A 13,257-nucleotide genomic window follows, 5' to 3' on the forward strand; every position below is an offset into this window, starting at 1 on the left:
TATAAAACAAGGATAAAAACAGCCATTCTCGGAAGCTTTATCCTAATTTGTTGAGATTCTTCTTCCCGGCAGCTGTTGATAGCTTGGCTCAAATAAGTTCACAAAAATTCTTTATAGGTTTGGATGTTTTTACATTAACAGTAGCAAAAGGAAAATTTGGGGTGGGGGTGATGGACATAGTGACTATTATTGTGGTGATGGTTTCACAGTTGTACGCATATATCAAAACTTATTAATTGTACACTTTAAACATGAGCAGTTTATGATGTATTAATTACATCTCAATGAAACTGTACTGTTTAAAGAGAAAAAACAACACAAACTTGGGGAAAAGCAGTTAAACAACTGGTAAGGCTACAGAAGTGAGATTGGTGGTCCCCATCCAGAGATTTCCCTGGGGGCTGACGGAGTCACTCAGCTAACTATTGTAGTACGCCAGGTGTTTTGGTAGGAACCACAGTGCTAATTAAAACTCTAACCTGACTCACAACACTGGTTAACTGTGGTTCTAGTCCCTGCAGGTTCTCCCAGGTGGAGCTTTAATAGATGCTCTGAATGAGGTCATCTGCTCCTAAATACCTGTTACAGTCACCAGGGGGGTCACGTGCCAGGCCATACTGCCTCCTGCCGGAAAATGTTACAATTTGGGGGTATATGATTTTGAGCTTGTAAAGTTACTCTATGTTGTTAGAGTTGGTGCTCCTTGTGCCCCATCACCCCCTCGTCCTCACAGAGAAGGCCTTTACCAGAGGGCATCATGGGGTTCCAAAAACCTTATACCTCCACAGGGCACGGGGCTCAGGGAATGATAGGTAACTGCAGTGCCACTTCCATCCTGCAGCTTAGACACAAAGGGGCTCACCATCCCTTTCTCTCCCACCATGGATCTGGGGTCTAAAATTTTTTTAATTGGATTTAAGAAAAGTCTTTTGGGTGTATGGCCATCCAACTGTTATCCAATTGTTTGGTGAATGGGACAGATTGTTAGAGTACATACTAGAGAACCGATGCACAAAATTTGTGCATGGTGGGGGGAGGAGGGGACGGAAAGGGGCGTGCCTCAGCCTGGCCTGCGCCCTCTTGCAGTCCAGAATAGCTGGCAGTCAGACATCCCTCTCACAGTCCAGGACCCCTCAATCCTTATCGCCTGCCTGCAGAGGAAGCAGGAGAGGCTCCCACCACTGCCACTGTGCTCGCCAGCTGTGAGCCCTGCTTCTGGCTGAGGGGCACTTCCCTGTGGGAGCGCACTGACCACCAGGGGGCAGCTCCTCGTTGAGCGTCTGCCCCCTGGTGGTCAGTGCATGTCATAGCGACAAGTTGTTCTGTTGTTTGGACGATTTGCATGTTAGGGTTTTATTATATAGGATTCCTTAATCTTTAGAGACAAAAAGCTTGTGTACATGTTACTTTGGACCTATGCTTCATTTTCTTGGTACATAAAGTAGAGATGTTATATGATGGGTCTTTGACCAGGTGTCAAGAAACGGTTACATAGTATGGAGATCAAGATTATTCTTTTTTCCCCTTTTTATTCTTATTGATTTCATGGCACATGTGTCAAACACACGGCCCTCGGGCCAAATCCGTCCCGCCAGGCCTTGCAATGTGGCCCGCACCAAGCTGTCATCACTGCACTCCGCTGCGTTTCCATCACAATGACAGTTTATGACTGTTCAGTAAACCATTCGGCCTGTGATTTAGGCTGGATTTTAGATTTTGGCCCCTTCTCTGATTGAGTTCAACACCCCTATCATAGAGGAAAGGAGAGGGAGATAGAAACATCAGTGATGAGAGAGAATCATTGATTGGTTGCCTCCTGCACACCCCCCCCTGGAGACTGAGTCCCCAAGCTGGGCATGTGCTCTGACCAGGAGTCGAGCTGTGAACTCCTGGTTCATAGGTCCAGACTCAACCACTGAGCCATGCTAGTCGGGGCTCCACTTAACAGAGTCAGTGAAAGGGCAGGCAGGAGAAGAGAAATGTTGTTCATTTAGTTTTATTATCAAGTAACTTTCGTTGGGAACCACATGACTATGCTTTAAGGGAATACTGGGATAAATAAGATACTGAGTCTTGATAGCCTAGATGAAAAAGAACAACATTACAACAAATATCATAAGACAAAGAAAAAGTAGAGATTTTTCTGTGGTTTTCATTTGACCATTTTACTTGATAGCTATCAACGGCAAGAGGCTGGTTAGGCATGTAGTCTCTATAGTAAGATTGTGTAGTTTCAGATCCTGATCCTGACAATTACTGGCTGTAAACTTGAGCAAATAAATTATTTTAATTTCTATAAGGACAAAATAAAACCATATCTAATTTGCTCTGACTGACATATATCTAATGTGACATCTTATACATAATACTAAGTGATCAATAAATATTGCACTTGATCTTAGCTAAAAGGCCAAGAAGCGATAAGTGATCAATAAATATTGAAAAAAATGTGTATCTTCATTTTAAAAAACAAAACATACAAAAAAAGTGAGCCTAAGTCCTTCATAAAGTTGTACATCTTTGATATCTTCTCAATTTCTTCTAAGATTATTTAAAAAAATTTTCACACCATCTTTAGTCAATCTTAATCATTTATATTCTAGAAAATGTTAAAGATGTTATAAATAAATACTCTTGATACTTATTTGGCTGTTCTGCTTCTTGAGCTTTTCTGTGTATATGCCTTTTCCCCTCAGCTTAGACTTTTCAAAAGTTTGTCTATTTTACTCTTTTCAATGAGTGATTTACTATGGTTTGTTTTTATTTTAATTTGGTAATTTATACAATTTCCTCTATTTTCCTTAGGTTTACTTTACTTTTCTATTTTTCTAAATATCTTTCTTTTACTTTCTATCTTATTTTCCTAAGAAATAAATTTTACATTCTAAATTAGTATCAGAACTTAAATATTGATATAGTAATTTCACTGTTATTTATAAATAATCAGTTCTTATCTCTTGATTGCCTTGTTTTTTGTTATCTATAAAAATTTAATAATTTAAACAATTTTTACCAAATTAGCTAATTTATTTAAAAATATGTTTTTATTGATTTTAGAGACAGAGAAAGGGAGAGGGAGAGAGGGGGAGAGAAACACAATTGGTTTCCTCATACAAACAACTCAACCAGGGACTGAGCCCGCATGTACCCTGACCCAGAAATGAATTGGCGACCTTTTGGTGCCCAGGATGACACTCAACCAATTGAGCCACACTGGCCAGGGCTAACCACTTAGAAGTGTACAGTTCAGTCATATTAAGTATAAAGACCCTGCTGTGTGACCATCATGACTATCTTCTTTATAGAACTTTTTCACCTCCCTCAACTGAAACACAGGGCTCATTCCCTACTCCTCTTCTCCTCTTCCCTCCTCCCCCCGCCCCCTAACTCTTAATAACCATCATTCTCCTTTCTGTCTCCACAAATTTGACAAGCCTGGGTACCTCATTTTATTTTATTTTATTTTATTTTATTTTATTTTATTTTATTTTATTTTATTTTATTTTATTTTATTGGTGGTGAAAACAGAAATCTTTTCCTCACTGCTGTTCTTAGAGAAAAAACTTTTAATCTGTTACCACCGAGTATGATAAGAGCTCTGGGTTTCTTTACAAATGGCCTTTATTATGTTGAGGTAGTTTCCTTCTATTCATAGTTTGTTGGGAGTTTTTTTTTTTATCATGACAGAGTGTTGAATTTTGTCAAAAAGTCTTCTCTGCATCAACTGAGATGATCATGCTAATATGATGTATTTCAGTGACTGACTTTATAGAATGTTGAACTATGCTAGCACTCCAGGAATACATCTAACTTGGTTATGATGTATCATTGTTTTAATATGCTACTTATTCAGTTTGCTGGTATTATATTAAGGATTTCTGCATAATTATTCATAGAAAAATACTGGTTGGTAGTTTTATTTTCTAATAGTATCTTAGTCTGATTTTGGTATCAGAGTAATGTTGACTTTACAGAATAAGTGAGGACGTGTTTCCTCTTCTTTACTTTGGAAGGGTTTGAGAAAAACTGGGGTTAATTTTTTTTTAATGTCTGGTAGAACTCACCAGCAGAGCCATCTATCAGGTCCTGCTCTTTTGTTTATTGGGAGGTTTCCGACTGATTCCATCTCCACAGTCATTATTGGTCTTTTAAGGTTTTTCTATCCATGATTCAATCTTTGTAGGCTTGTAGGAATTTGTCCATTTCATCTAGGCTACAGAATTTGTTGGCCTACAATTATCCACAGTGGTCTCTTAAAACCTTTTACTTCTATTTCATTGAAATTTTGATGGAGATTGCACTGAATTAGTACAATAGATAGTTTTGAACAGTATTGATTGATAGCTTAATAACATTAAGTCTTCCAGTACATGAACACAGGATATTTTCCAACTTACTTGCATTGTTTTCTTTGCGTATAGGTATTTGTCAGGCTTTAGTATCAATGTGATATTGGCCTCATAAAATAAATTAGGAAGTATTCCTTCTTCCAGTTTTTGGATGAGTTTGAAAAGAATTGGTATTAATTCTTTTTAAATGTTTAGTAGAATTCATTGCAAAGCCATCTTGTCCTGGGAGCTTTTGCTTGTTGGCAGTTTTGGTTACTGACCTGACTGCATCTTTTTACTACTTGTAGATCTATCCACATTTCTTAATTTCTTTGATTTAGTCTTCATAGGCTGTATATTTCTAAGAATGTATTCATTTCTCTAGGTTTTACAATTTCTTGGTATATAATTTTTATAGTACTGTCTTATAATTCTTTCCTTTCTATAAAGTCGGTAGTGATGTCCCTCTTTTCATTTCTGATTCAAGTTATTTAAGTCGTCTTTTTTTTTTTTTTCTATCTGGCTAAAGGTTTGTCAAGTTTGTTGATCTTTTTGACAAAAAACAAAACAAAAACAAAAAACTGCTGGTTTTGTTGATTTTTCTATTTTGTTTTTTAGTCTCTATTTTGTTTATCTCCATTCTAAGGTTTATTATTTCCTTCCTATTGCTTCCTTTGAATTTAGTTTTCTTTTTTAAAAATATGGTTTTAATTGACTTGAGAGAAAGGGAGAGAAAAACATCCAATTGAGAGAGAAACATAGATTTGCTGCCTCCTATATGCCCCCAACCGGGGATTGAGCCCCTCAACATGGGCGAGTGCCCTGACAGAATCCACCAGCAATCCCCTGGTACATGGGATGATGCCCAACTGAGCCACGCTGGCTAAGGTAGTTTGTTTTTATTTTTCTAGTTCCTTAAAATGTTAGGTTAAACTGTTGATGTGAGACCTTTCTTCTTTTTTAATGTAAGCATTTTCAGCTATAAATTTCCCTTAGCACTGCTTTTGCTGCATTCTATAACTTCCGGTTTGTTGTAACTTAAATTTTTTTCAAGGTATCTTCTAATTTTCCTTGTGATTTTTTTTTTAATCCAATGGGTTGTTTAATTTCAACGTATCTGTGAATCTTCTTGTGTTTCTTCTGCCACTGATTTCATTTTTATTCTATTGTGATTAGACTAGAAATTGTATGATTTTCATCATTTTAAATTTATTAAGACTGCCCTGGCTAGGTCACTCAATTGGTTGGAGTGTTGTCCCGTACATCAAAAGGTTGCAGATTCGATGCCTCGCCGGGGAGTGTATAAGAGGCAACCCATTGATGTTTTTCTCTAAAAAAAATCAATAAAACCATATCTTCAAGTAAGGATTAAATTTATTAAGAGTTGTTTTATGGCCTAACATATGGTCTATTGTGGAAAACATTCCATTGGAACTTGAGAAAAATGTGTATTATGCTGTTGCTGTAGGACAGTTCTATATTTGTCTATTAGGTCCAGTTTATCTAAGTGTTGTTAAAGTCCTCCTTTGCCTTATTGATCTTCTGACAGTGAGTTCTATCTATTACTGAGAGTGGAGTATTGAAGTTTCCTACTATTATTGTGGAGCTAGCTATTTCTTTTCATAACACTGTCAATGTTTGCTTTATATATTTTGGAGCTCAGATGTTTGATGCATTTGTTTATTATTATTATAATTTCTTGGTGAATTGGATCTTTTTTCACTGTAAAACATCCATATTTGTCTCAACTTAAAGTCTATTTTGTCTGATATTAGTGTAACCACTCCTACTCTCTTTTGGTTACTGTTTGCATGACAATGTGTTGTATTTATTGTTGACAGTATTACAGATGTCTCCCATTTCCCCCTCCTTTGCCCACCTCTACCCAGCGCCTGTCTCACTTCAGACCTTGCCCATACTATCTATTTTAAATTGATATCAATTTAACTTTAGTTGTATTAAAAAAAAAACAAAACACACCTCTTTTACAGTTCTGCCCCCCACTTTTATGTTATTGACTAGAGACCTGGTAAATGAAATTTGTGAACTTGGGGGGAGGGGTCCCCTCAGCCTGGCCTCCACCCTCTTGAGGTCTGGGAGCCCTTGGGGGATGTGCGACTGGCGGCTTAGGACATCCTTAGCACTGCCATGGAGGTGGGAGAGGCTCCCACCACCGTCACTACACTCGCCAGCCATAAGCTTGGCTTCTGGTTGAGCGGCACTCCCACTGTGGGATCACACTGACCAGCAGGGAGCAGCCCCTGCATTGAACGTCTGCCCCCTGGTGGTCAGTGCATGTCACAATGACTGGTCATTCAGCCATTTGGTTGATTTGCATATCAGCTTTTTATTATATAGGAAGTCACAAATTATTGTTCTCTGTATCATATACCCATTAACATAAATTTCTTTGTTGATGAACTATTTTATATTTTTGTCTTTATTTTTATACATAATTTTACCTCCTTTCTCACTCTGGCATCTTTTGACATTTCTCTTTATCTTTGGAACTCATAAATATCACGAAGACGTAGCTATGTATGTTTTATGTCCTGTCCAGGGCATTATTTATGTTCTAAAATATTCATTTTTTTTTCCTCTGTGCTGTCAACTTTAGATTGTGGTTTTACTCTGCGAGTTTCTTGATCACACAGATTCTGTTTTCATTCTCTATTTCAGGAGTTTCTTTAAACTTTTAATCTACTAGTAGTGACCTCTCATATTTTCCTGAAGTAGTGTGGATGTAATCTTTCTTCTTAAATCAATTCTGACATAATAATGGGACTCTGAGATGAATGGAAAATAAATAGCTATCAGCCTGCCAGTTGGATTCAGAAATCCATGGTTATCTTAAATAGAAGTGTGTTTAAAAAAAAAAAAAAAAATACAAAACAAAACAAGGTTTTCACTATCTTCTAATCACAGTCATATGATAAACAACCTAAACAATTCAGAAAAGTGATTAGGTTAAAAGTATTTTCAGGTCACTTTACATTTTGTCAGTATTATACCTGTCAATGGCCTGAAGATCATTGGCTGGATTCCACGTAGGATCAAATAATACAACAACATTGGCACCAACAAAATTGAGGCCTAGTCCACCAGCCCTGGAGGAAACAGAAAGAACATACTAAAACAGTAAAATAATAATTGTTGTTCTATAACTCAATTGTGCCAGATTTCTACAACAAATCAACACAATATTACACTCACATCATAAAAAAGTGATAAAACACAAATATTCCACAAATGAAACAGTTATGAAATATTATTTTTCTACCACTCTAGAATATCCCTAAAAAATTTGACCATTAGAGTCCACTTAAGTAGACTATGCTGTTTATACTTGAATATTATTTCTGTAAGGTTTTCCTAACGTAAGTTTTAAAAACTATTAATATATTGCAGCTAAGCAAAGTAATATACACATTAAAAAAAATCAAGCCAGGAGTAGCTATACTTTGTCTTTTTCTTCCCACTGCATGCAAAACCTGGATATTATATGTAAAAGAAACATAAGACGGTGAAAAGTGAGAGAGCACAGACTGCCTAGGAACTACAAACATGAGGAATGATATGACAGTAAGTTTCCTGTGTGGGTTTTTTTCCTGCCTAAAATGTCCCAGACTGGGTTCTGGAGAAGCTAGTGAACTGGAAATGCCAACAGTCACACACAAACAAGGCCCCAAGTAAATCCTTCTTCCTTTAACTAAAGAACCAGGAAAGGTGTACCCTTTTAATTCAGAAATATGTTAGACAATAACCAGCCAATTCCTGTAAACACCATGGGGGGAAAAAAATCTGTGGCCCCACCCTCAGCCTGGCCAGTAAAGGCTAAGTGAGGAGACTTAACTTCCACTCTTGCTTGAATGTAATGAAGCACCTTTAACCCAATGAAGGGTGGTACCAGAGAAGACTGATTAAGAAGCTGGGACTTTCATTTCTTCTCAGTAGCATCAGTGGAGGTCAACTATTGTAGAAAATATTAATGAGGCACCTCATTCTCAGAATGTCAACAGAAGCCAAGTAGAAAACATAGATTTCCATCCCTATGTGACTGGTATGGTATCTGGGTAAAAAAAAATTAAATATGATATAAAGTTTTAGAATATAATACAAAGAATGTCCAGCATATAATAAAAAAAAATTACTAGTTATACCAAGATCCAAGACAATCTTGATGTGAAAATGAGACAATCAACAGATGACAACAATGAATCAGGTGTTGGAATTATCTAACAAGAATTTTAATGCAATCATAATAAAAATGCTCTGATAAGAAATTACAGATATGCTTGAAAAAAAGTAAAAATATAAAGTCTCAGCAAAGAAAGAAAAGATATAAAGAAGTGAAAATTTAAGAACTGAAAAATAACTGAATTACAAAACTTGATGGAATGGACCCAACAGTATAGTGGAGATAACAGAGAACAGAGTCAGAAACATGAAAACAGGTCAATGTTATTTACCCCATCTGAACAACAGAAAGAAAATATACTGAAAGAAAATGAACATAGTCTTAGAGATCTGAGGGACAATAACACTCATATTGTTATAGTCCCAGAATGAAAAGTATCTGAAGACATATGGTTAAAAACTTCCCAAATTTGGGAAAGGCCATAAACCTAGATTCAAGAAGTAATATGGAACTATAAAATAGATAAACGCCAAGAAATCCATGTCAAGACACATCATAAAATTCTGAAAACAAAACTTTTGAAAGCAATAAGAGAGAAATGATAAACCACTTTTAGGGAAAACGGACTCAAAAGACAGTGGATTTCTTATTAGAAACCATGCATGCCAGAGGTAGTTTTACAACATTTTTCAAATGTTTAAAAACTGTCAACTGAGAATTCTATATCCAACAAAATATCCTTCAGAAATTAAAGGGAAATCATGGCATTCTTTAATTAAGATAAATCTAAGATAATTTGTCAACAGACTCAAAAGAGGAAAAAATTAAAATTCCACAAAAAGTAAAAAACCATCCAATATTAAATCCTTTCAAATTTAGCTCAAAAATGTATTTCTCTAGTTTCTTCTACAATTCTATTTCCTCTGCTCTATTTCAAGCTCTTATTATCTCACCTGTAAGTATTACTTCATTGGCTTCTTAACTGTCTTTCCTTACCTCAGGACTTAAATCCATTCTCATTATTACATAAAATTATTTTAAGCACAAAATATAAACAGCTAAGTATGTCACTCCTCTGTTTAAATCCCCTCCCCCCCCCCCAATTGTTATCAATCAGAGAACAACTCTTGTATTCTTAGACTTTATCTCACTGAAGTATCACTATATTTAAAGTTGTCTCCATACTCTACTTGTGATTTTCTTTGCTCTCTTCTTTGCCTGGCTAACTTCTACTTGGTCCATCAACATTGCCAAAAAAGGATAAACTAAATATTTCTTCTTTGTGTTTCCTTTGATTGACATTTAGCATATTATACTGAAACCACCCTTTTATCAATATATATTTCTTAACTATTCTCTCTATCCTCATTTTTTTTTTTTTTTTTTTTTTTTTAGTTAAACTTTAAAAGAGCTGAGTCAGAATCTTTTACTTCTTTTCTTCTACAGGACCTGTCACAGGACATTCAATTAAATTAACTAGTAATTCATCCTATTTAGTCACATATTCAGCTCTTCCCTCCATATATCCTAAGCTCTAACCATGTAAATTCCCTGGTCATTTTTGCACTAACGTTGTTATATCTGCCTGAAATGCCTTTTATTTAAACCTGCTTTTCCTTCTAATGAAATCTTATCGATAAAAGGCCAGTTTAAACATCACCATCCTTCTATGCTCTTTCTTGATATGCCTATTCTTTAAATGCTCATGGAACTTTACAAGAAACTCCAGTAAAGCATTTACTGCTCATAATGCTCTGCAGAGGAAGAAAAAAAAAATCTTATTTTTCTTACCGTACATTAAGTAAGGATCAATAAAGACAACTGGAAAACCAATCTGGCGGCATAGGTAAACGCCTAACTGCAGCCTCACACAACAATTTCAAAAAATACAACTAAAATGTAAAGTGGACAATATCCAGAACTACAGGAAAGTTGACTGACTGGAAATTCTACAACTAGAAGGAAAGAGAAAACCAGAAGGAAAGTCAGAGGAGCTGTAAAAGCCTAAGGTATGGAGACACGGTGCGCATGTGGGGAGAGGACGGAGCCGGAGAGGAGGGGCGGCTGAGTGCCCGGTTGGCATTCCCTAGCGGGAAGGAGATAAAAGCTCCGGACTGCGCTGAATCCCAGTTCTGACTGCAATGAACCCCAGTTCTGGGTGGGGCCCAGGGGTCCCAGGCTCATACAGAGGGATTCTAGGCTGTAAGGTGGAAACTCAGGGAGCAGTGAAAGGCAGAGCCCCAGAGACACACACATTGCCCACAGAGGATGGACTGACTGTGCCGCTGGATTGCCCTAACGGGAAGGAGACAAAAGCTCTGGACTGTCCTGAGCCCCAGTTCCGACTGCACTGAACCCCAGTTCTAGACCGGACCCTGGGGACCCAAGCTCATACGGAGGGAATCTGGGCTGTAAGGTAGAAACTCAGGGGAGCGGCAAAAGGCAGAGCTCCAGAGTCGCGCACATTGAGTGCAGAGGACTGATTGTTGACTGTGCAGCTGGATTGCCCTAGCGGGAAGGAAACAAAAGTTCCGGACTGCACCGAACCCCGCTTCCAACTGCACTGAACCCAAGTTCTGGGCCCATTGGGGGAGAGATTAGACTGTCTGGTAGTGGGCGAAACTTGAGGGCATCTTTCTCTCAGAGGTGCTTGCAGCAAGTACTAAAGCACTGAGTACCAAAAGAGACTCAGGAACTTCATAGGGCGGGGCTGACAGGAAGCTAAGGCTCTATGGTCCACTCTGAAACTCCGCCCCATCCAAGCTGAGCACAGAGGCTTTTGTGTATAGACACAGCTGATCCTCACAGCCAATTGGCCTGGAGGTCAGTTCCTCCCAGTGATACCAACAACAATTAAGGCTTAACTACAAAAGGCTGTACACACAGTTCACAAAGGGGTGCACCAAGAGTGTCCACTTCAGGTAACTGGGAGGCTGATCCACTGAACCATATAGGACATCTTAACAAACAAAGCCACCCTACCAACTCAGGGAAGCAGCGAAAATGCCGACACAAGGAAACAGATCACAAACAAAAGAAATGGAGGACAAAAAGCAACTGGATATAGAGTTCAAAACCACTCTTATAAGGGTTTTCAAGAATTTCCTAGAAAAGGCCGATGAAAGAAACAAGACCTATGAGGATATAAAAAGGGATCAACTAGAAATAAAGAATACATTGTCTGAAATAAAAAATATTATACAGAGACCTAAAAACAGAATGGAAGATCACAAGAATCAAGTCAAAGATTTGGAACACAAAGAGCCAGAGGACACTCCTCCACAGAAGCAAGAAGACAAGAGAATCCAGAAAGTTGAAGATAGTGTAAGAAACCTCTGGGACAACTTCAAGCGAACCAACATCAGAATTATGGGGGTCCCAGAAGATGAGAGAGAGCAAGATACTGAAAATATATTGAAAGAAATAGTGAAAGAAAACTTCCTACACCTAGTGAAAGAAATAGACTTGCAAGTCCAGGAAGCGCACAGAACCCCCCAAAAAAGGAATCCAAAGAGGACCACACCAAGACACATCATAATTAAAATTCCAAGAGCAAAAGACAAAGAGAGAATATTAAAAGCAGCAAAAGAAAAGCAGGTAGATAGTTATCTATAAAGGAGCACCCATACGATTGTCAGCTGATTTCTCAACAGAAACCATACAGGCCAGATGGGAATGGCAAGAAATATTCAAGGTGATGAATAACAAGAACCTACAGCCAAAAATACTCTACCTAGCAAAGCTATCACTCAGAATCGAAGGCCAGATAAAGAGCTTCACAAATAAAAAAAAAAGCTAAAGGAGTTCATCACCGCCAAACCAGAATTATATGAATGGCTGAAGGGGGTTCTTTAGGAAGAGGAAGAAGATAAAGATAAAAATTATGAACAACAAATACATAACTATCAATAAGTGAATCTAAAAACCAAGGGAATTAAAAAATCTGATGAACAATATTAACTGGTGAATATAATAGAATCAGAGGTATGGAAGGGGAGTGAACTGACGATTCTCAGGAAAAGGGGAGTAGGGGGTGTGGGAAGAGACTGAACATAAACTGTGTACCTATGGATGAGGACAATGGGGGTGGGGAAAGAGCAGAGGGTGGGGTGGGAACCTGGTAGAGGGGGGAAAATGAGGAACTTTTATAATAATATGAACAATAAAGATTTATTTATTTAAATAAATAAATAAAGACACTGAATTGAACAAATGAGTGTGAGAATGGTTAGACAATATAACAAAATACAGAATTAGAGGCAGGTTTTTGCAATCTATCTATATAAAACCCTAATATGCAAATTGAATGAATAGCAGAACAATTGGTCGCTATGACACTGACCACCAAAGGGCAGACACTCAATGCAGGAGCTGCTCCCAACATACAGGTCCTGACTGGCAGCAGCAGTGAGGTGGTGAATAAGAGGGTAGCAGCAGTGCCAGGCCAGCCAAGGTAGGTGCGAGCAGGAGCCCCTGATCACTCTGCTGGTTGCCACAGAACAAACCCTGATTGCTGGCCAGGCTTCTATCCTATCTAATAAAAGAGCAATATGCAAATAAACAGAAGAGAGCCGAAGCCCGTTTGGCTCAGTGGTAGAGCGTCGGTCTGCGGACTGAAAGGTCCCAGGTTCAATTCCGGCCAAGGGCATGTACATGGTTGTGGGCACATCCCCGGTAGGGGGTGTGCAAGAGGCAGCTGGTCGATGTTTCTCTCTCATCGACGTTTCTAGCTCTCTATCTCTCTCCTTTCCTCTCTGTAAAAAATCAATAAAATATAAATAAAATTAAAAA

General features: G+C 38.0%; 1 protein-coding gene across 1 annotated transcript in view; it reads right to left on the reverse strand.

Annotated features, from left to right (window-relative positions):
* Positions 1 to 13,257, reverse strand: part of ERCC6L2 (ERCC excision repair 6 like 2) — a 117,866-nt gene that overhangs the window by 51,758 nt on the left and 52,851 nt on the right. Inside the window, exon 12 of the mRNA XM_036461321.2 lies at positions 7,340 to 7,435. Within this exon, the coding sequence (XP_036317214.1) occupies positions 7,340 to 7,435 (96 nt within the window). The remainder of the gene's footprint in view (positions 1 to 7,339; positions 7,436 to 13,257) is intronic.

The sequence above is a fragment of the Pipistrellus kuhlii genome, unplaced genomic scaffold (genome assembly GCF_014108245.1).
Source record: "Pipistrellus kuhlii isolate mPipKuh1 unplaced genomic scaffold, mPipKuh1.p scaffold_m20_p_36, whole genome shotgun sequence".
In the NCBI taxonomy this organism is placed as follows: Eukaryota; Metazoa; Chordata; class Mammalia; order Chiroptera; family Vespertilionidae; genus Pipistrellus; species Pipistrellus kuhlii.